The 25,172-nt window shown below is 42.1% G+C and overlaps 1 protein-coding gene across 2 annotated transcripts in view; it reads left to right on the plus strand.

Annotated features, from left to right (window-relative positions):
* LOC139418032 (long-chain-fatty-acid--CoA ligase 6-like) overlaps positions 1–25,172 on the plus strand; it is a 91,860-nt gene that overhangs the window by 47,045 nt on the left and 19,643 nt on the right. For both annotated transcript variants that reach the window (XM_071167129.1, XM_071167128.1), the window contains exons 2-8: positions 13,598–13,818; positions 15,743–15,860; positions 20,704–20,768; positions 21,315–21,416; positions 21,686–21,785; positions 24,177–24,355; positions 25,080–25,112. In XM_071167129.1, coding sequence (XP_071023230.1) covers positions 13,615–13,818; positions 15,743–15,860; positions 20,704–20,768; positions 21,315–21,416; positions 21,686–21,785; positions 24,177–24,355; positions 25,080–25,112 — 801 coding nt within the window. In that variant the 5' untranslated portion in view covers positions 13,598–13,614. The remainder of the gene's footprint in view (positions 1–13,597; positions 13,819–15,742; positions 15,861–20,703; positions 20,769–21,314; positions 21,417–21,685; positions 21,786–24,176; positions 24,356–25,079; positions 25,113–25,172) is intronic.

The following is a 25,172-nucleotide window of genomic DNA, read 5'->3' on the forward strand; positions in this document are numbered from 1 at the left end:
TCGTCATGCATAATGCATTGTTTTAACATCTGAGGTACTACACAGGTAAACCTATTCTTTTTCCCCCTCTCAATAATTTACAGGACAAGACACATGCTCCACTCATCACAGACTGAGAAAGCATATGTGCGTCTCAGTTGAAACGTTTTGCCAAAATTCTGTATTTTCTGAACATTAGGCTGCATTTCTCAATTAGCTTACCTTTTAAGTCATCATGAAACCTTTCTAGGCTGTATGAAGTAATATTACAGGCCTACCAGTGGTAGTTAAGTGTTGTCTATGTAATTTAGGAACATTGCAATCAAAGTGTACATAATATCAAGCTCTGTACAGTAGGCTATGCTACTACTATATACATGAGGTGTTCATTTACATTATAAACTGGGTGGTTCGAGCTCTGAATGCTGATTGGCTGACAGCCATGTTATGTCAGACCTATAATACGGGTATGACCAAACATTTATTTGTACTGCTCTAATTCCATTGGTAAACAGTTTATAATAGCAAAAAGGCACCTCAGGGGTTTATGGTATATTGCCAATATACCACGTCTAAGGGCTGTTTCTAGGCATTCTGCGTTGCATTGTGCCTAAGAACAGCCTTTAGCTGTGGTATATACCACACACTCCCAGGCCTTATTGCTTAATTAACAGGTTCATATTCATATTTATGTAACCTCATAAAAATCCATCACATATATTGGACTACATTGACCAAACGGAAAGTACTGAACAAGGGTTACGTCCTCTCCTGATTCATCACATGCTTTACTGGGTTTCATTAGATCACTCTTAAAAAGCATTGCCTGACATCCCCTTCCTACAGAAAATCACACATGTCGTTTTACCGACTGTATACTACAGTACTGAGTACATGCACACATCTACAGACAAACGCACCCACATACAAACAAACTCCTGCTTGTTTGTATGTGTGTGCGTTTGTCTGTAGATGTGTGCATGTACTCTGTACTATAGTATACAGTCTGTAAAACGACATGTGTGATTTTCTGTAGGAAGGGAGGCACTCTGGGTTTAGGGAGTGGGAGGGAGGATGGGGGAGAGAGCGAGAGTAGCTGCAGCGTCTGCTCAGGGTGGTGTGATACGGTGGCCAACCAGGCACAAACTAGGCCAAACGCGTTTCTCCTTTACCCCCTTGCAGTCCTCGCTGAGTGTAATCATAGGTTTGTAGAAGTCAATTGGGAAATCTGATACAGTCAGATGCGTTTCAGCACTCCTTTAAGTGTACACCACGAGAAGCTAGTGTGCCCTGTTCCCTTATTAGTGCTGCTGCTTTTCCTCCTCGTGTGGCATGGAAGGTGTGGATGTGCGCAGCATGCATACAATGGGCTTAAAGTGGTTGTGAACCTGCAGAGGTGACACTGTGGTAGGGAGGAAGGGAGAGAGAGAGCGAGAGAGAGGGGGAAGGAGGAAGGAAGGAAGGGAGAGAGAGGGGGGAGGAAGGGAGGGAGGGAGAGAGAGAGAGAGAGGGGGAGGGAGGGAGGAAGGAAGGGAGGGAGAGAGAGGGGGAGGAAGGGAGGGAGGGAGGGAGGGAGAGAGAAAGAGCTAACAGGCCTTAATCTCATGGCAGCAGAGGCTTATTGCTGGGTACTCTCTGCAGATGGGGAGAGGGGGCGGGACTCAGGCCAAGTGTGCATGGTGTGTTCCTCCCCCTTGATTTAAGCCTCTGAGGTCAACCCTACACCTTCCATTCACAACCCTTGAGCTACCGGTAGGGTGCATGAACAGTAACCAAAGATACAGTGGGCCTAGCTACATTTCTTTTGTTTATTTAGTGAGTAAATATATTTCTTAAAACTGCTTTGTAGGTTAAGGGCATGTAAGTAAGCATTTTACAGTAAGGTGTACAACATACCTGTTGTATTCGGCGCATGTGACAAATAAAAATTGATTTCAAAAGGAAAGAAACAGTACATGTATGGAAAATTAACTAAGTGGACTCTACACAGTAAAACCGTATAAGTTCTGGCTACTCAAAGTTTTGAGGAAACCAATTACCTAAAAAAAATGTGTTAAACTTAAATAGCTGAATTGAGTAGTACTAATTTGATATGAGTAATACTAATAAAAAAAATTGTAAGATATTGGAGCCAGGCCTCCAATAATTTCCCAGTATCCCTTTCGATTGAATTGTAGAATTACCACCCATGAGTGTATTTTTTTGTGACAGAGACATGGTTGTTAAATTCAATGAATTTCAGTTATGTGGCCTTCACCAAGTGAGCTCCTAGGAAAATGTTATCGATATAATTGAAGCATTACATATATCATAAGGCCTTATACAGTCGACTGAAACTCATAGTTTACAGCCCACATCAGGCCTGTAAGTAGGATTCAAAATTCCACCAACTTTCCCAAAAACATTTCCAGTAATTTTCCAACCAGGATTTTTGAAAAACCTGGAAAATCTACCAAAATTTTGCATCCCTAACTGTAAATCCCATTATGCTGGCTTCAAAGTGATTCCTATTGGACTTGTTAGGCTTTCCAAGAGTTTAAATTTGTATTCACCCACAACCTGCATTGATGACTGCCAGGGTTAAGAACCTGTTGTGACTAGGGGGCAGTATTTTCATTTTTGGAAAAATAACGTACTCAAAGTAAACGGGATATTTTGTTAGGACAAGATGCTAGAATATGCATATAATTGACAGTTTAGGATAGAAAACACTCTAAAGTTTCCAAAACTGTAAAAATATTTTCTGTGAGTATAACAGAACTGATATTGCAGGCGAAAGCCTGAGAAAAATCCAATCCGGAAGTGCCTCATGTTTTGAAAGCTCTGCGTTCCAATGCGTCCCTATTGAGCAGTGAATGGGCTATCAACCAGATTACTTTTTTCTACGTATTCCCCAAGGTGTCTACAGCATTGTGACGTAGTTTTACGCATTTATGTTGAAGAATACCCGTAAGTGGCTACATTGTGTATGTCACGTTCTGACCTTTATTTCCTTTGTTTTGTCATTATTTAGTATGGTCAGGGCGTGAGTTGGGGTGGGCAGTCTATGTTTGTTTTTCTATGATTTTGGGATTTCTATGTTTCGGCCTAGTATGGTTCTCAATCAGAGGCAGGTGTCATTAGTTGTCTCTGATTGAGAATCATACTTAGGTAGCCTGGGTTTCACTGTTTGTTGGTGGGTGTTTGTTTCCATGTCTGTGTTTTTCACCACACGGTACTGTTTTGGTTTTCGTTCGTTCCACGTTTATTGCTTTTGTATTCAGGTGTTCATGATGAGTATTTCTTATTAAAAGAACCATGGACACTTACCACGCCGCATATTGGTCCTCCGATCCTTCTCGCCTCTCCTCTTCAGAAGAAGAGGAGGAAAACCTTTACAGTGTAAGTGGTCACCTGATGGCTCTCAAATACAGAGGTAGCCATTTTTCCAATCGGTCCTACTGAAAAACCAATTGTTCCGGTTAATATATTATCGAATAGATATTCGAAAAACACCTTGAAGATTGATTATAAACAACATTTGCCATGTTTCTGTCAATATTATGGAGCTAATTTGGAATATTTTTCGGCGTTTTCGTCACCGTAATTTCCGGTCGATTTCTCAGCCAAATGTGAAGAACAAACGGAGCTATTTCGCCTACAAAAATATTTTGGGGGGAAAAAATGAACATTGGCTATGTAACTGGGAGTCTCGTGAGTGAAAACATCCGAAGCTCATCAAAGGTAAACGATTTAATTTGATTGCTTTTCTGATTTTCGTGACCAAGTTACCTGCTGCTAGCTGGACATAATGCTATGCTAGGCTATCGATAAACTTACACAAATGCTTGTCTTGCTTTGGCTGTAAAGCATATTTTTGAACATCTGAGATGACAGGGTGATTAACAAAAGGCTAAGCTGTGTCTCAGTATATTTCACTTGTGATTTTCATGAATAGGAATATTTTCTAGTAATATTTATGTCTGTTGCGTAATTCTAATTAGTGTCAGTCGATGATTACGCTCCCGGATCCGGGATGGGGAGTATCTAACTTAGAACAGTGGGAGGAAACTACCTAAGCCATTTAAACTAGAACAACCATTTCAGTAATGGGTGCAAAAATTTAATGATTGGATTAGTTTACAAAAAATATATTTATCTTTGTGTAGCATAACATTTATTCAATCAATCACGCCATGTACATGCAGAAACACAGATATCAAAAACATGTATTTTTTAAATCTACCTGCAGTAGAGCATGCTTGGAAAAAAGTTAATTTGTTATCATATCTTTAAAAAAAATTGTTGGTGTGACTTCTCGTTTAGTTTTGAGTCAGTACCACATACACATTTTAAGTAATAATGACTTTTAATTGATTTTGAGTGCAACTTACTATAAGTATTTGAATAAAAATTACTAGGGGTTTACAGTGTATCTGCTGCCTTAGGGTGGGAATTAAATAAAGGAAACTAATGTATATCTCGCTGTCTGTGTACCCCTCCAGCCACAGAGATCTTGAGCTCACTGTGTCCCGAATAACACAAATAAGGCTGGGTAAGGCGACTTCTGTGATTGGTCCATCTGATCAAGGTCGTTATTGTTGAGGATGATGCTGAGCAGCTCTTCAGCTGCCCTGTGCCCAGTACAGTAGTACTCTTCCTGGGCTAAATATATCTGGCTTTGACCTGTGAGTGATCCTCCAGTAGCTTAGTGTAAGGCTGGGTTACTATAGGACAAAGTGCAGAGAACAGACATTCCCTATTGGATGAGAGGATAGGCTAACCCTCTAACCCTGATACAGATACACTCCGGCGATAGTCTAATGACGATGATGGGCTGCCATCATTAAGGGGAAGGGTCTTCAACTGTTAGCCCCTTGTTTACATCCAAGCTTTCTTACTCTCCAACTGGGGGACTTGACTTCCTCAAAGGTTGATTGGGTATTTTACTTTTGTATCCTACCTGGACAACGTTTAGCCTGGCCTAGTCTCAGGTTGATATGGCTCCTCAGATAGCCTCTACCGGTCACAACGGGACAGGTATCGTAGCCTCACACAGGTTATGTTGTGTTACCACTTAGTGCTCGGAAGGCATCCATCAACTCTGGGGTGGAGCAGACTGGGACACATCACATTATGCTACCCTGTTTCAGTGGAAAGGTTCAGTCAACAGTTAGATGAAAATCTTTCTCTAATATACTATTAGGCCTATAAAGTCTCTCACCAAGATTTTGTGAATGCTTTCCATTGCATAAGCATTGTTACAGGGATGCTACAATGTGATGACTAATGTTGTGACTTTACATGACATTGTAACAAGGACGTAAGTAGACATGTAGTGACATCATCAATCCATATTCCTGTGATTAATTCTGGCCTGTTTGTCTGTGGTGTTTCGTGTTCAGTATGTTACTGAACTCAATGGCCATTGAAACAACTGCTAAACAAGCACTGAACAGCAGATTGACTGGTGTTTGTGTTGAGGTGGGTAGACTTCCCCAGACCAGAGCCTTTAATGGCTCTACCTTGAAATCAATAGCCTCAATAGTGTCAGCTAGTTTGGTGTAATTAGAATGAATAATACATTGACACACAGACAATGAAGCACAATGTGATCTCCTGAGATGGACCAGGATGCCCGTGTTGTTCAATCATGTACCCATTCTTCAGGCTAGCGTGTTCGATTCAACTAGCCCAGGACTAGCCTATATCTACACGTACCTTTGCAGTAGAGTTTGACATTTCCCTCTGCTCTATTGTTACCACAGATGCTAAGCTATGTACTGTAAGCTTTGCAGAGCAACAGGAAGGGAGCGTATGGCATGTGTGTCTCTGATTGCCCATTCAATGAAAGCAAATGTGTGACCTACTGTGTATTCCCTTTATGCTTCCCATGTTCTTCCCCCTCTGCCACGTTACTCACACCTCACATCCTGCCAGCCACCACCTGTGGTCCTGCTGCCACATGTAGCCTACAGCTAACACGCACGTAAGCACGCACATGCTGACTTTCATTCATATCCCCCAGGCTACTACAGAGCATCTCCTCCGCCACACACGTTGACAGTAGCACACACAATCTCATGCATTCACATGCACAACATGCAGTCATGTGCACAGTCTCGCTCACTCGCCTGGTATCAGCAGGCATCCCCTCTCCCTCGGCGACAGTGTGGCCAGGCAGGCTCATCGGGGACGGTTGTAACCCAGAAATCACACCAGCATGTATGAACTCAGAGTGTGTTCCAAATGGCACCCTATATCCTATATAGTTCACTACTTTTGAACAGAGCCCTATAGGCCCTGGTCAAAAGTGGTGGGAAATGAAAGGGAACAGGATGCCATTTGGGACCAGGAGGAGTCTCCCTGCCAGGGTCTGTATAGCTGTGTCACTGGTTAATGTAGCAAAGGAGCAATATATACAGTTCATTCGGAGAGTATTCAGACGCCTCCACATTTTGTTACGTTACAGCCTTATTCTAAAATTGATTTAAGAGTTTTTCCCCTCATCAATCTACACACAATACCCCATAATAAAAAAAAACAATTTTATTTTTTATTTTTTTGCAGATGTATTAAAAATAAATAACTGATATAACATTAACATAAGTATTCAGACCCTTTACTCAGTACTTTGTTAAAGCACCTATGGCAGCGTATACAGCCTCAAGTCTTCTTGGGTATGACGCTACAAGCTTGGCACGCCTGTGTTTGGGGAGTTACTCCCATTCTTCTCTGAAAATCCTCTCAAGCTCTGTCAGGTTGGATGGGGAGCATCACTGCACAGCTATTTTCAGGTCTCTCCAGAGATGTTTGATCGGGTTCAAGTCCGTGCTCTGGTTGGCCACTCAAGGACATTCAGAGACTTGTCCTGAGCTCTCTGGAGCAGGTTTTCATCAATGATCTCTCTGTACTTTGCTCCGTTTATCTTCCCCTCGATCCTGACTAGTCTCCAAGTCCCTGCCGCTGAATAACATCCCCACAGCGTGATGCTGCCACCACCATGCTGCACCGTAGGGATGGTGCCAGGTCTCCTCCAGATGTGACGCTTGGCATTCATGCCAAAGAGTTCAATCTTGGTTTCATCAGACCAGATAATCTTGTTTCTCATGGTCTGAGAGTCCATTAGGTGCCTTTTCGCAAACTCCAAGCGGGCTGTCATGTGCCTTTTACTGAGGAGTGGCTTCTGTCTGGCCACTCCACTATAAAGGCCGTATTGGTGGAGTGCTGCAGAGATGGTTGTTCTTCTGGAAGGTTCTCCCATCTCCACAGAGGAACTCTGGAGCTTTTTCAGAGCGACCATTGGGTTCTTGGTTACCTCCTTGACCAAGGTCCTTCTCCCCTGATTGCTGAGTCCGGCCGGTTTAACTCTAGGACGAGTCTTGATGGTTCCAAAGTTCTTCCATTTAAGAATGATGGAGGCAACTGTGTTCTTGGACATTCAATGCTGCAAATTTTTTGGTGCCTTACCAAGATCTGTGCAATCCTGTCTCGGAGCTCTATGGACAATTCCTTTGACCTCATGGCTTGGTTTTTGCTTTGACATGCACTGTCAATTGTGGGTGCCTTTTCAAATATGTCCAATCAAAAATGTCCAATCATTTAAATTTACTACGGGTGGACTCCAATCAAGTTTTAGAAACATCTCAAGGATGATAAATTTAAACAGGATGCACCTGAGCTCAATTTTGAGTTTCATAGCAAAGGGTCTGAATACTTATGCGTGATATTTCTGGTGTCTTTTGAGAGAAAAATGTCTGAAAACCTGTTTTCGCTTTGTCATTATGGGATATTGTGTGTAGAATTAATTTAATCCATTTTAGAATAAGGCTGTAATGTAGCAAAATGTAGAAAAAAATCAGTGGTTCTGGATACTTTCCCAAGGTACAGTATTAAAACAAGACTGATGTTTTCCTCTATAACAACACAACTTAACCCCAATGGGCCTCGACAGACACTCTGGACAAGGAAGCTGTGGCTAGGTCACATGACACCATCATCCCGCTGTGGCAATAGATTCACACATCATGTTTTAGATCTGTTTGACTTTTACATGCTCTCTTGGCAGGGTAGCCATATGTAAATAATGTGTATCAATGGACTGTGTGTGTGTGTGTGTGTGTGTGTGTGTGTGTATGTGTGTGATGGCCGGTGTAGCTCTGCTCTTTGATCTCTCTGGCAGTGTAATTCACCCTCATCAAGACTGAAAAAGGCTGAGATGTATATCGGACAGACGCCGCTGTCTGCCACTTCTGGGCGTCAACGTCTGGTCTAATGGACAGCAACAACCTTAGCTACTGAACTTCTAGGCCTAAGCTTATATGATAATAATACTCTGAAACAAGGAAGGCGAGGATGATATAGCCATAGAAATAAGAATGAATAGAATGGACTTGGAAGCTCAAACCCTGGCAATTGACTTGAATGGAGACGCCTTTTCTATTCATTCTTATTTATATGAGTATAGCAGTGTGGAAATCAGTTTGTGTAAAGCATTGTTTTCCAAACTTTTTATAGTCCCGTACCTCTTCAAACATTCAACATCCAGCTGAGTACCCCCTCTAGCACCAGGGTCAGCGCAATCTCAAATGTTGTTTTTTCGCCATCGTTGTAAGCCTGTCACAAACACTATACTACACATTTCTTAAACATAAGAATGAGTGTGAGTTTTTGTTACAACCCGGCTCGTGGGAAGTGGGTTGTTATTTCGCTGAACACTAGGTCCCTAACCCTAACCATTCATTTGATTTTTGGCAGTGAAACGAGGCTACTCAGGCGAGAAAAAAAACTCACCCAAATATACAGTGCCTTGCGAAAGTATTCGGCCCCCTTGAACTTTGCGACCTTTTGCCACATTTCAGGCTTCAAACATAAAGATTTAAACTGTATTTTTTTTGTGAAGAATCAACAACAAGTGGGACACAATCATGAAGTGGAACGACATTTATTGGATATTTCAAACTTTTTTAACAAATCAAAAACTGAAAATTTGGGCGTGCAAAATTATTCAGCCCCCTTAAGTTAATACTTTGTAGCGCCACCTTTTGCTGCGATTACAGCTGTAAGTCGCTTGGGGTATGTCTCTATCAGTTTTGCACATCGAGAGACTGAAATTTTTTCCCATTCCTCCTTGCAAAACAGCTCGAGCTCAGTGAGGTTGGATGGAGAGCATTTGTGAACAGCAGTTTTAAGTTCTTTCCACAGATTCTCGATTGGATTCAGGTCTGGACTTTGACTTGGCCATTCTAACACCTGGATATGTTTATTTTTGAACCATTCCATTGTAGATTTTGCTTTATGTTTTGGATCATTGTCTTGTTGGAAGACAAATCTTCGTACCAGTCTCAGGTCTTTTGCAGACTCCATCAGGTTTTCTTCCAGAATGGTCCTGTATTTGGCTCCATCCATCTTCCCATCAATTTTAACCATCTTCCCTGTCCCTGCTGAAGAAAAGCAGGCCCAAACCATGATGCTGCCACCACCATGTTTGACAGTGGGGATGGTGTGTTCAGCTGTGTTGCTTTTACGCCAAACATAACGTTTTGCATTGTTGCCAAAAAGTTCAATTTTGGTTTCATCTGACCAGAGCACCTTCTTCCACATGTTTGGTGTGTCTCCCAGGTGGCTTGTGGCAAACTTTAAACAACACTTTTTATGGATATCTTTAAGAAATGTCTTTCTTCTTGCCACAATATACGACTGATTGTTGTCCTATGGACAGAGTCTCCCACCTCAGCTGTAGATCTCTGCAGTTCATCCAGAATTGATCATGGGCCTCTTGGCTGCATCTCTGATCAGTCTTCTCCTTGTATGAGCTGAAAGTTTAGAGGGACGGCCAGGTCTTGGTAGATTTGCAGTGGTCTGATACTCCTTCCATTTCAATATTATCGCTTGCACAGTGTTCCTTGGGATATCTTTTTGCATCCAAATCCGGCTTTAAACTTCTTCACAACAGTATCTCGGACCTGCCTGGTGTGTTCCTTGTTCTTCATGATGCTCTCTGCGCTTTTAACTGACCTCTGAGACTATCACAGTGCAGGTGCATTTATACGGAGACTTGATTACACACAGGTGGATTGTATTTATCATCATTAGTCATTTAGGTCAACATTGGATCATTCAGAGATCCTCACTGAACTTCTGGAGAGAGTTTGCTGCACTGAAAGTAAAGGGGCTGAATAATTTTGCACGCCCAATTTTTCAGTTTTTGATTTGTTAAAAAGTTTGAAATATCCAATAAATGTCGTTCCACTTCATGATTGTGTCCCACTTGTTGTTGATTCTTCACAAAAAAATACAGTTTTATATCTTTATGTTTGAAGCCTGAAATGTGGCAAAAGGTCGCAAAGTTCAAGGGTCCGAATACTTTCGCAAGGCACTGTATATAAATATAAATGGAGTATTTGAAAATGTGAAGAATTTTTGTATTTTTTAAATACATGTTTGTTTTTTTTATGTTTGCAAATCACATTTTTATTTGGCAGACCCCTGACGGCATTGCTCGTAAAGCAAACCTTTGTACCAGGCATCGTATATCATTATGAGCAGTAATAGTATTACCGTCATTACTTATTATTGTAACCTTTCTGTAACTTTCCCATAGAGAGGGTACTGATAGGGTCGTACACCTCATGACCAAAAATAAGTGGACACCTGCTTGTTGAACATCTCATTCCAAAATCATGGTCATTAATATGGAATTGGTTCCCCTTTTGCTTCTATAACAGCTTCTGCCCTTCTGGGAAGGCTTTCCACCAGATTTTTACATTTTTATTTGACCTTTATTTATACAGGTTTTTCTCATTGAGATAACATCTGTTTTCCAAGAGAGACCTGGTCCAATAGCAGCAGGGGGAACAACATTTCAGACAAAACTTACATACACTAACACAACATTAAACAAAACTATAAACACACATACAGTACAACAAAAACATTTTACATCTTGACTAAAAACAGCTGGCCCAAAAACATTTACACTCTTCTATGATATATACATCGATCAAGTGTTTAAACTCCACCAATGGAACTACAGTGGATCATACAATTTTTTAATGTTCAGGAGAGAATTCCAGGACCACGGAGCTAAGTTACTAAAACTCTTTCTACCATGACCTGTTCTAATTTTTGGTACTGTTAGAAGCAAATGAGAATGGGACCGTAATTGATATTTATTTACCAACCTGACTAAAAAAGAACAGAGATAAAATGGCATTTGACCCAATATGGCCTTATAAATCAGTGTATACCACCAGTGTTTAAGCCTACGCAAGGTCAATGACAACCAGCCAACAGCGCTGTAGAGATCACAATGATGTGTTAGACATTTTTGATTTGTAATGATCCTGAGGGCTGCATGCTATACTGAATCAAGTGCTCTCAGGGTAGTGGTTGAGGCCTGCATATATATAACATCACTAAAATATAAAACCGCCAGTAATGTACATCGTCCCCGCTCCTTCCTGGCCTCAAAAGAAAAATCAAAACCTATTTTCAGCTTTAACTTTAACTTGCTCCATAGTATGTCCAGCTAATGGAGCAATGACATGATTAGTAACATGCCTGGCATTTGAAAATACCATGCATTTTGTTTTACCCGAATTGACAACCAGCTTTAAATCATGCAGATTCTGTTGTATGATGCTAAATGCTCTTTGGGCATTTTAAAAAGCTAAAGATAAACTACTACCACTTGAATAAAGAACAGTATCATCTGCATAAAAATTAACATCTGCTGTTTCAATAAGATCCCCAATGTTGTTGATATACAAAATGAACAACAGTGGGCCCAAAATAGAACCTTGCAGAACACCTGAGCACAATTCTATGGACTCAGATTTACAATCATATGCCATTACACATTGTGTACAATTTGCTAGGTAATTTATAAACCAATCTAGAGCATGACCAGTAATTCCACAACATTTTAACCTTTGCACTAACACAGCATGGTCCACGGTGTCAAAAGCCTTCGACAAATCAATAAAGACAGACACACAATGTAACTTCTTATCAAAAGCACATGTTGGAACATTGCTGCTGTGACTTGCTTCCATTCAGCAAGAGCATTAGTGAGGCACTGATGTTGGACGATTAGGCCTGGCTTGCAGTCGGCGTTCCAATTCATCCCAAAGATGTTCAATGGGGTTGAGGTCAGGGCTCTGTGCTGACCAGTCAAGTTCTTCCACACCGATCTCGACAAACCGTTTCTGCATGGACTTCATTTTGTGCACGGGGGAATTGTCATGCTGAAACAGGAAAGGCCCTTCCCCAAACTGTTGCCACAAAGTTGTAAGCACAGAAATGTCTAGAATGTCCTTGTATGCTGTAGTGTAAAGATTTCCCTTCACTGGAACTAAGGGGCCTTGCTCGAACTATGAAAACCAGTCCCAGACTGTTATTCCTCCTCCATCAAACTTTACAGTTGGCACTATGCATTGGGGCAGGTATCGTTCCCCTGGCATCCACCAAACCTAGATTAGCCCATCGGATTACCAGATGGTGAAGCGTGATTCATCACTCCAGAGAACGTGTTTCCACTGCTCCAGTCCAATGGCGGTGAGCTTTATACCACTCCAGGCAACGCTTGGCATTGCATGTGGTGATCTTACGCTTGTGTGCGGCCATGTAAACCCATTTCATGAAACTCCTGAAGAACAGTTCTTGTGCTGACGTTGCTTCCAAAGGCATTTTGGAACTCAGTAGTGAGTGTTGCAACCGAGGACATGCGATTTTTACGTGCTTCAGCACTCGGCGGTCCCGTTCTGTGAGCATGTATGGCCTACCACTTCGCGGCTGAGCCGGTGTTGCTCCTAGACGTTTCCACTTCACAATAACAGCACATACAGTTGACGAATTGACTTGTTGGAAAGGTGGCATCCTATGACGGTGCCACGTTGAATGTCACTGAGCTCTTCAGTAAGGCCATTCTACTACCAATGTTTGTCTATGGAGATTGCAAGGCTGTGTGCTCGATTTTATACACCTGCCAGCACCGGGTGTGGCTGAAATGACCGAATCCACTAATTTAAAGAGGTGTCCACATACTTGTGTGTGTGTGTATATATAGTGTGTACTGTAGTTAAAAACACTCATACTTGTCAGTTTTGACAGAAGAGGAAGTGTGGCCTGTTCTCTTTTGGTAGATGAAGGGTTTCACACGGTGGCTGCTGTAACTGTCATTGCTGCGGTCTATTTCTGCTGCATAGTGAACCAAGAACAACAAGGAAATTAATCTGATTGGCAGTGCGGTGTTGTTATGTGTGACTCGCACTACTAAGGACGGGAGAAAGAAATTCAGCATTTAAACCGTCCACCAACCTGCCACACTGAATAAAGTATATTATACATCATGGGCTGGGCTTCATGCTTGATTGTATAGTTTTGTACTGTATTTCTATTCAGCTTTTCTAAGTTTATCTCTGACTTCTAAAGCTGTACGGTACAATACATACTTTATATAGTAAAGATCTACTGTGTTGTGGGATCAAGCTAAAGCCTTATTCTGTAAGTCATAACCCTGCATCTCCCCCTCTCTTTCCCTCCCCCTCCTCCCTCCCCCTCTCTATCTTCTCCTCTCTTTCTGCCCCCCTCTCTTACCTTCTCTATCTCTCTCCCCCCTCCTGCTATCCCACTCCAGAGCTGAGTTCCACCCTGATGGAGAGGATGCAGACCCAGGAGCTGCAGAGCAGTCTACAGCTGCCAGAGCTGGATGAGTTAAACCAGTTCTTCCGCTCCCTGCCCATCTCCACACTGGTGGGCATCGGTGCCCTGACCGCCGTGCTGGCCTACTGGCTGGCCACACGGCCACGTGCCATCTCTCCTCCCTGCAATCTCCAACACCAGTCTGAAGAAGTGGCGGTAAGCCAACGAATCGAGATACAATACTCCACCTGGATCTGTATTCGCAACATGTCTCAGAAAAGCAGTGCTGATCTAGGATCTGTTTAGTCTTTTAGATCAAAATGAATAATACAGGATGTACCTGATCCTAGAACAGCACTTTCTGAGATGCTTTGGGGCCGATTCAGACTTAGAAATGAATGCCTTTCCTGCGCACTTCTCAGTATTTGGTCGCGTAACACGCTCTTTGGGTGTAGCTACCTTGCACGCTCTGAATACATTTAATTTAACTGCTGAAAACCCTGCCACTTGCAGGCCAACAGATTTCCTTGTGGAGTGGTCATTCGATAGGTTATTTAGTACATTTAGCTTAAACCATCCCTTTAAATACGATGTGCCTTTTAGTTTCATTTTTGTCCACAGACTTACTCAAATATATGGAGAGAACGGGTTCAGAATATCAGGAATCAATGAAAGAAAGCTATTTAAATACACACATTCATCTCCATTTCAGCACCAGTTGGTAGATTTAAAAATACTCTGATCTTGTAGGTTATTTAGGTTTAGGAAAGTATTTATGAATCATAAGAAACAGATTTGGAGAGCCTTTACACATGAAAGAAAGAAAACGGTGGTTTGATTCATTCTGAAAAAGGGAATTACATTTAATTTACGCCCGCTTGACTCAGGCACATCCTCACAACAGCCCAGTTTCAGTTGGCAAATCAGAATTTTCAGATAATTTGTTTTTTACTCACTCACTCACTCACTCACTCACTCACTCACTCACTCACTCACACACACACACACACAAACACACAGATGCACAGACAGTTTTCAGGTACAGTTTCAGCTCCACTGCTTCCTTTTCTTTAGCAATTTCCTGCTTGCTTTGAGTAGCTTTCATACTGAGTAACTCTCATGCACATGCCCAGTTGCCACAAACCATAATGGCCTCTTTACTCAATTTATCAGGAGAGGAATGGAAGGTATTTAAACCCCCTAGAGTCAATCTAAGTAACAATAATAAATAAATAAATCCCCATCAAAATCTGTCAGCCGATGTCACACTTCCGTATCTGCGGTGAAGTGTCAGAGCTGGAGCAGTGTTTGTCAGACCATGAGACATCCCAAAGTTCTGTAGCCTTTGAACGGTTTGACTAACTATTATGACCACTATATGGAAAGGGGAGACTTTCGCCAACATGATGGTGTTCTCCATTTTTCTCTACAACCCCCACAAGTGTCACGGGACTTGTCTGAAGGTAACTGATACTGGTTGAAAGAAATTACTGGAAGTATGAAGGTAGTTTTCAAAAGGAGTTAAATATGTGTAAAAAATATATATATATATATTTATTTCCTGGGCTTACTCATTTCTCCTAGATATAGGACAAACACTTCAAAACCTTGTTTCTTATGATACATTTATGAATGTGTTATTCAATGCGTTTCTCTTGGCTATAGTAGTAAAGGCTAAATTAAATGTTTTATCAAATAATTATTGTATTTATGTTTATATCTAAAAGGGTCCTACAATTCTAAATCAAATAGCTAAATGATCCATAGTATAACCATCTTAAAACAATTCAAATGTCAGCTTAGAACCCCCCCTTTACTACTATAAACAATCACAGACTGACTTAGGTGTCAGCAACCACTCCGGCTTCAATCAGAGTAAGGCCTAAAGACGGATATTCGACGTGTAAACCAATCTCTCTTTCTGCCCTGAGGCTTCTGTACTGTACCTGTTGAAGCATGTATAAAAGCTGGCAATTTGCATAATAACAATAATAATAATGGCTCCCATAGCTTAGAGAATAAGGATTTGGATTTGGAATATATATTTGGACTACATCCAGAAATAGCCATGTTGTTACTTTAGTGTGTGTGTCCTAGCCTCACTGTCTGTGTCTATCTCCTCATGTCTGTCTGTCTCTAGCATGAAGATGGGGTTCGCAGGTCCATGCTGGGGGACAGCCCCAATAATCTGCTGACACACTACCACGAGGATGCCAAAACCATGTATGAGGTGTTCCAGAGAGGCCTCCACATAGCCGGTGTGTACACACACACACACACACACACACACACACACACACACTCACACACACACACACACACACACACACACACACACACACACACACACACACACACACACACACACACACACACTGTGGTCTGAAAAAGTGCTGGTGCACTGTCTGTGTGGTCTGTCTGGTGAGGGGATAAAGTACTATCTAGATTACCATGGCAACTGAGAGCATTGGAAGTAGCATCTGAGGTGAGGCCTAAAGTCAGACTGCGGACAGACTAGACTGTGTATACAGTACCAGTCAAAGGTTTGGACACACCTACTCATTCAAGGGTTTTTCTTTATTTGTACTATTTTCTATACTGTAGAATAATAGTGAAGACATCAAAACTATGAAATAACACATATGGAATCATGTAGTAACCAAAAAATTGATTCTTCAAAGTAACCACTCTTTACCGTGATGATGTCTTTGCACACTCTTGGCATTCTCTCAACCAACTTCATGAGGTAGTCACCTGGAATGCATTTCAATTAACAGGTGTGCCTTGTTAAAAGCTAATTTGTGGAATTTCTTTCCTTATGCATTTGAGCCAATCAGTTGTGTTGTGACAAGGTAGGGGTGGTATGCAGAAGACATCCCTATTTGGTAAAAGACCAAGTCCATATTATGGCAAGAACAGCTCAAATATGCAAAGAGAAACGACAGTACATCATTACTTCAAGACGGAACATTTCAAGAACTTTGAAAGTTTCTTCAAGTACAGTCGCAAAAAACATCCAGCGCTATGATGAAACTGGCTCTCATGAGGACCACCACAGGAAAGGAAGAACCAGAGTTACCTCTGACGCAGAGAACGAGTTCATTAGAGTTACCAGCCTCAGGAATTGGAGCCCAAATCAATGCTTCACAGAGTTCAAGTAAGAGACACATCTCAACAACAACTGTTCAGAGGAGACTGCGTGAATCAGGCCTTCGTGGTTGAATTGCTGCAAAGAAATCACTACCAAAGGACACCAGTAACAAGAAGAGATTTGCTTGGGCCAAGAAACACGAGCAATGGACATTAGACCAGTGGAAATCTGTCCTTCGTTCTGATGAGTCCAAATTTGAGATGTTTGGTTCCAACCACTTGTCTTTGTGAGAAGCAGAGTAGGTGAATGGATGATCTCCGCATGTGTGGTTCCCACCGTGAAGCATGGAGGAGGAGGTGTGATGGTGTGGGTTACAGTAGGACATACTGAAAAGCACTTACACATACTGTGTTTGATTTCTTTCAGAGAGTCATGGAGTTGGAGGCTAACCAGAACCCACATTAAATAATGAATGTAGATTTTAACCTGGCAAAAACACGTTGTGTGGGAAGAAAGGTAATCGGGGAAAGGGCCACCGTTGATGTGCCGGGTCAGTGAGGAGCAAATATCACAATGTGTGCTACGATCTCGAGTGCTGGTTTGGTCCTGCAGAAATGCCAGATTGCTCCCTACAACACTGAGCGCCTCCACCAACAACTGGTGCCAGAAGCAGAAAGGGAGGAAACACGAGGACATTTGTGATTGCATGGGACAATGTAGAATTACACCATTCACATGCAATCACAAACTGGTTTTCAGCCCATCCAAGAAGGATTTCCCTTTTCCTCCCTCCCTACTCACCTTTCCTCAAGCCCATTGAGGATTTTTGATCAACGGCCACATGACCAAATGTCCCCCCTGGATGCCGGCTGCAGAGACATCTCAGCTGAAGACTCCCAGGAGTGGGTGAGGCAGGCCAAGCATTTCTATCCAAGGTGCATAGCGAGAGACGACATAAGATGTGATGTGGACGAGAACATGTGTCCAAATGCTGAAGATGGTATAGATTAGAACAGGACGGGGCATTTTACTGTTTTTTCCCTTGTATGCCTTTTTTACTGTAATTGTGTTGTATTTTTACACATTTGGAACCAAAGGCCGTGTATGTTGGATGTGTTGTTGAACCAAAGGCCATGTATGTTGGATGTGTTGTTGAACCAAAGGCCATGTATGTTGGATGTGTTGTTGAACCAAAGGCCATGTATGTTGGATGTGTTGTTGAACCAAAGGCCATGTATGTTGGAGGTGTTGTTGAACCAAAGGCCATGTTGGAGGTGTTGTTGAACCAAAGGCCATGTATGTTGGAGGTGTTGTTGAACCAAAGGCCATGTATGTTGGAGGTGTTGTTGAACCAAAGGCCATGTATGTTGGAGGTGTTGTTGAACCAAAGGCCATGTATGTTGGAGGTGTTGTTGAACCAAAGGCCATGTATGGTGGAGGTGTTGTTGAACCAAAGGCCATGTATGTTGGATGTGTTGTTGAACCAAAGGCCATGTATGTTGGATGTATTGTTGAACCAAAGGTCATGTATGTTGGAGGTGTTGTTGAACCAAAGGCCATGTATGTTGGAGGTGTTGTTGAACCAAAGGTCATGTATGTTGGAGGTGTTGTTGAACCAAAGGCCATGTATGTTGGAGGTGTTGTTGAACCAAAGGCCATGTATGTTGGAGGTGTTGTTGAACCAAAGGCCATGTATGTTGGAGGTGTTGTTGAACCAAAGGTCATGTATGTTGGAGGTGTTGTTGAACCAAAGGCCATGTATGTTGGAGGTGTTGTTTAACCAAAGGTCATGTATGTTGGAGGTGTTGTTGAACCAAAGGCCATGTATGTTGGATGTGTTGTTTAACCAAAGGCCATGTATGTTGGATGTGTTGTTTAACCAAAGGCCATGTATGTTGGAGGTGTTGTTGAACCAAAGGCCATGTATGTTGGAGGTGTTGTTGAACCAAAGGCCATGTATGTTGGAGGTGTTGTTTAACCAAAGGCCATGTATGTTGGAGGTGTTGTTGAACCAAAGGTAATGTATGTTGGATGTGTTGTTGAACCAAAGGCCATGTCTGTTGGATGTGTTGTTTAACCAAAGGCCATGTATGTTGGAGGTGTTGTTGAACCAAAGGTCATGTATGTTGGATGTGTTGTTGAACCAAAGGCCATGTATGTTGGAGGTGTTGTTGAACCAAAGGCCATGCATGTTGGATGTGTTGTTGAACCAAAGGCCATGTATGTTGGAGGTGTTGTTGAACCAAAGGCCATGTATGTTGGAGGTGTTGTTGAACCAAAGGCCATGTATGTTGGAGGTGTTGTTGAACCAAAGGCCATGTATGTTGGAGGTGTTGTTGAACCAAAGGCCATGTATGTTGGAGGTGTTGTTTAACCAAAGTATGTTGGATTTTTTGTTGATCACAATTTCATGTTGCTAATAAAGCTTTTACTGCAGCAATTCTGTCACTTACTATTTTATCTACTGTACATTCTATAAAGTAAAGATGACTCATTCACTTTTAGATAGTAGGTTGCCAAAAAAGCACACATACAACACTCAACCAACAAATGTAGAGTGGTTTACAGTAAAAGGAAAGTGAATGATAAAAAACGGTGTATTTCATATTGTCTAATGTCTGCAGGTAGAAATGAAACATGAAAAGTAATGCAGTTTTTGTAATGCCATCAACTGTTAGTATTTTGAAAGTTGTTTTGCTATGATTGACTATATGTTGCTCTTAGATAGAAAATATGCTCGTGTTTTGACAGAATGATTAGATATTGAGTCTGGTTTGCCGTGTTTTTATAGAGTTAGTGTATGTAAACAACGTTTTTTTGCATTTTGAAATGCGGAGTTGGTATTTAATGAACAAAATGTGGTTTTGAGCAGAACGTTTACTATTTGTCTAATTGTGTGATGTCGGTGTGTTGCTGTGTTAAGAGTTTAGAAAAAGTATCTTAAGTACAGGTAAACACTTTAATAGCCGAGCAGTTAGTCACTAACTGTGACTAGCTGGCTGACTGACTAGCTGACAGACTGACTAACTGACTGACTAGCTGACTGACTAGCTGACTAGCTGACTGACTAGCTGGCTGACTGACTGACTGATTAACTGACTGACTGATTAACTGACTGACTGATTAACTGACTAGCTGACTAACTGACTGACTGACTGACTGATTAACTGACTGACTGATTAACTGACTGACTGATTAACTGACTAGCTGACTAACTGACTGACTGACTGACTGATTAACTGACTGACTGACTGATTAACTGACTAACTGACTAGCTGACTAACTGACTAGCTGACTAACTGACTGACTGACTGATTAACTGACTGACTGATTAACTGACTGACTGATTAACTGACTGACTGATTAACTGACTGACTGACTGATTAACTGACTAACTAACTAGCTGACGGTAACTGACTAGCTGACTAACTGACTGACTGACTGATTAACTGACTGACTGATTAACTGACTGACTGATTAACTGACTAGCTGACTAATTAAATATAGTTACATTTACATATTAGTAATTTAGCAGACAGTCTTATTTCAGACTGACTGACTGACTGATTAACTGATTAACTGACTGACTGATTAACTGACTGACTGATTAACTGACTAGCTGACTAACTGACTAATTAAATATAGTTACATTTACATATTAGTAATTTAGCAGACAGTCTTATTTCAGACTGACTGACTGACTGACTAGCGGACTAACTGACTTGCTGATTGACTAGCTGACTGACTGACTAACTGACTAATTAAATATAGTTAAATTGACATATTAGTCATTTAGCAGACGGTCTTATAACTGACTAACTGACTGATTCCAACATAATGCTCAGCAGCAATTGTAGTTAGTAGCCAGTAAAAAGACTGCTAAAGAGGAATCGATAGAGGAACAGAGACTCTACATGCATGGTCACGATGAGTGTCAGTCATGTGATCCTTTGGGGGTTTCTGTGTTTTTGTAAATTCACTGACTCGTCTTGTTGTGGTATTGTCTCTAGGTGATGGACCTTGCTTAGGCTCCCGGCTACCCGAAAAGCCTTACAAGTGGCTGTCCTATAAAGAGGTAAGCACAGAGTAGAACTACCTCTGTGCAGAACACTGAAGCACAAGAGCAATCTATAGCTCTGTATGTAACTCAGTCCTTGTAGTTTGTATTCCACTTGGACGTGTCATGTAGTTGATCAACAGATGCTGAGTTTACAGTACCCCCTACGTCTGCTGCTTCTAAAACATCTGTAGCAACACACAGTTGTATTTCAAGTTGATTTACACTAAAGCTTTATGTACCATTGCACTGAACAACTGGACTTTTTAACATACATTTATTAACAAAACCGGAGGGATTTATTTTCAGCATTCTATTCATGGTATTTTATCTTCTATGTTACTGAGAGGGATTTATTCAGGAAGCTTATAAACACTTCAGCATTGGAATGCTGCAGCTGGAAGGATTCTGGAGTTACAAAAACACTGCTCCAATATTTGATCTATGACATCATGACAGTTGAGGAGAGCATAGCGCAAACAAGCTTGTTTTATATTTTTTTATACTGGCATATTTCTTGCTTCAACATACGCTCAGCTGCTGCCCATTCATTTTCACTTCCAGGTCACAAACCGGGCGGAGTACTTGGGGTCGGGGCTGCTGAGCCAGGGCTGCACGCCGTGCCCAGATCAGTTCATCGGAGTGTTTGCACAGAACAGGCCAGAGGTGAGGTCATTGTCAAAGCGAGACATTATGTGTGTCTCAAATGGCACGCATTCCCTACATAGTGCAATATTTTTGACCAGACCCCTATTAAAAGTAGTGCACTATATAGGGAATAGGGTGCCATTTGGGACAAGAAACTGATTCACAAATGTTCTGACATGATATAAAGGTTAACAGCTCCAACTCCATTCGTAGAGGATGGATTTTTTATTGCGCTTTATGGCAACGGTGCCCTGGCCTCCTTTTGACCTGTCTGTCTCTAATTGCAGTGGATCATTTCGGAGCTGGCCTGCTACACCTACTCTATGGTGGTGGTGCCTCTGTATGACACACTAGGGCCTGATGCCATACGCTACATCATCAACACTGGTAAGACTAACAGATTTCAGATTTCTGTGTCCCAAATGGCACCCTATTCACCTCTATGGGCCTTGGTCAAATCTAGTGCACGACATAGGTACTAGGGATCCATTTGGGACAGAGCCTGACAGTAATTATACTGCTGGCATTAGCGGTGCGTGGTTAAAATCACCAGGGATGCTAATCCAGAAAAAAAAGCCATATTACAACCTATGTGTTGTGATAATTGCGTTGTTTTCTCTACAACCTGTTAGTTCATATGCCTTGCCACTGTGATATATAGATAGGCCTAAGGCAGAGACAGTAAGAACACACAGTGGCAGAATAAATTCAACCACAGCTTTGTTTCATCACAAAACCGGAGAGCAACCCCTGTGAAGTCCACAAAGCATATTGTATGTAACGAACCGTTACGTGGCCTACAGCATGATAAGTTAATGTTCCCCACATTTTCTGACTACTAAACAACTATTGATTTAGAACCACAGAGTTTTACCGCAAGTCTTAAAGAAAACAGAATCTGCCTCCACCATTCCAGAACCATTTACACTTCAACATTTCAACATTATCTAATCACCTCTGCTAGGTCTAATACAGTGACAACTAAAAGATATCAAAAACTATTTAGTCCAATCAACATAAGCTAAATATGATGTGGCTGTCCATGGTACTGATTTCTGTGTGTGTGTGTGTGTGTGTGTGTGTGTGTGTGTGTGTGTGTGTGTGTGTGTGTGTGTGTGTGTGTGTGTGTGTGTGTGTGTGTGTGTGTGTGTGTGTGTGTGTGTGTGTGTTTGCATGTGTGTGCTTGCATGTGTGTGTGTGTGTGTGTGTGTGCTTGCATGTGTGTGCTTGCATGTGTGTGTGTGTGCTTGCATGTGTGTGTGTGTGCAAATAGAAAAAACATGTTGACTCACCCTAGTTGTAGAGAAATGCCAATACCATCCTCTTCTTTCATGTTGCTGAAACGGTCTATGACTCTGTCATACAGTGCACGTTTTTAGTTTTTGGTGTCCTCGGCTACTATGAATACACGCCACTGGCCACTGGAGCTTGTTGTGTGCTGGTGTAATTCTATAGCCAGGCCGGGGTTATGCCATACAGGTGTATGCCAACGCACAACCTATTGTGTTGGCACATGCCCTACTTTGCCCCGTCTACTCTTTATTAACCTATAGCACTAGATCTGAGACTCTTCCTTTTAATTTAAAAGGAACATTTCTTTAGTTTCATGGACCAGTTATTTTGATACTTTTTTGCGGTCCAGTTGTGTTAAAAAATGATGTTACATTTTAGTCGTTTAGGATTGGAACCAACAAACTTTAATTTACAGACCCAATGCTCTTAACCACTAGGCTACCTGCTGCTAACAGCTTGTATGAAACACATCCTACCTATAGATCTGGGATGGGCAACAGGCGGCCGTGGGTTTTGAAGGCCCTCGGATCGATACCCACCCCAAAAAGATATTCTATATTTATTATATATATTATATATTTATTATATATATATTTTTGGGAAACTCTGTCTAGGGTATGCACATGTGGGTACGCAGACCTGCGAGCAACTCTGGCCCCTCATGAAGAGTTCAGTGGTTTTGTGGCCCCCACCCCCATCAAAGTTGCCCATCCCTGCTATAGATGAAGCTCATAAGCTGAGACACTCGTCCTTCCCTTCCTGAACAGTTGTCCTTAGACAAGAGAATTCTGTTTTATTGTGTTGTGTTTCAGACACACAATCCCTCTCTCTCTCTCTCTCTCTCTCTCTCTCTCTCTCTCTCTCTCTCTCTCTCTCTCTCTCTCTCTCTCTCTCTCTCTCTCTCTCTCTCTCTCTCTCTCTCTCTCTCTCTCTCTCTCTCTCTCTCTCTCTCTCTCTCTCTCTCTCTCTCTCTCTCTCTCTCTCTCTCTCTCTCTCTCTCTCTCTCTCTCTCTCTCTCTCTCTCTCTCTCTCTCTCTCTCTCTCTCTCTCTCTCTCTCTCTCTCTCACACACACACACACACACACACACACACAGAGGAATCAGGTTAGGGCTCACCTTCGCCTTATGCTGGAGGTAATGAGCTTAGCTCAGTTGGTTTGGGAGGAAGGGAGAGCCTCTCTCTGTCGTTACACTTTCCTCCTTCCCCATGTCCTCAGGACTTTCCATCCTTCAGTTTGACACTAATCAGTTAACTGACATCAAACTCTATTATGTTATTCATCTCTTTCCAACTGCCCCTCAGTTAGACAGTGCTTTTGTTTTGGCTCAGTGTCCCAACAGAATTTGTCTCTGCTCCAAGGCCGTGAAATGGAAATCTGTGTGTAGAACAGTAGTTATCTGTGTGTTTACTAGCTGATTGGATCATGTATGTGTCTTCTATTTCTCACACAAGAAGTGGGGGCCTTTTGTGTGCTGTCTTTCAGCGGACATCGTCACAGTAATCTGTGACAAGCCTGAGAAGGCCCAGGTGCTTTTGGGTAATGTGGAGAGGCAGGAGACCCCTGGGCTGAAGAGGATCATCCTGATGGACCCCTTTGATCCTGCCCTGCTGGAGGAGGGGGCGGGCTGCGGGGTCATCGTCCAGTCCATGCAAGATGTGGAGGTAGGGATAGTGTGTAGGGGGGCACAGGTGATGGGGGAGTAGTGTATGGGGGTAGGGAGTGGGGAGAGAGGGAGGGGGAGAGTAGATGCTCATGGAGAGGGGAGGGAGGGGCTTCAGGTGGGGAGGGAGAGAGGCCTCAGCTCAGCTAATATAATGTATCAAAGCCCAATCCTGTCTATGCAGAGACTTGTAGCTCAGCTGTGTACTCTTTCCACTGCTTGCAAGCCACACGACTGATTCTTTGGAGAAGAATGAACAACACTTCAATGGCTCCATGTCTATGTACTCTGAACACTCCAAACACTAATGTATGACTGGTGTGTTGGCTATAACTTAATAAAGACTGCAGTATGTACAGTGTTTACTATAATCCATGTACTAGCCCTCTGAGGGCAAGAGATAGGCATTATTATCTCTGCAGAACATGATGGTATCTTGAACAGGTCTAGCCTGTCTCACTTCCTTGCTGTAAATTACCATGTCAACAAAAAACAAACATTATGATACAAGCAAAAGTTATGGTTAAATCCTACATTTAGTCAAATAAAGAAAGAATGCTTCCGTTACAGTTTACTAAATGAACCCAGTGTAAAACTATGCAAGCAAGAGAGAGTTGTTCAGATATTTAGGCCCTTCCACTTTATTATGGCTGTGTTTTATGGTTCTTCTAATGATTATCTAACACAAGATGATGTGCTTGTTTGCATGCTGCCGTCCCATCCAGGATCTGGGCAGAGAGAACCACAGAAAGCCCCTGGTGAGTTCAGTCTTATATGTCTGGTTTGGTTAGTTGTCTGTGTCTCAAATAGCCACCTAT

The sequence above is a fragment of the Oncorhynchus clarkii genome, chromosome 10 (assembly GCF_045791955.1).
Source record: "Oncorhynchus clarkii lewisi isolate Uvic-CL-2024 chromosome 10, UVic_Ocla_1.0, whole genome shotgun sequence".
Lineage (NCBI taxonomy): Eukaryota > Metazoa > Chordata > Actinopteri > Salmoniformes > Salmonidae > Oncorhynchus > Oncorhynchus clarkii.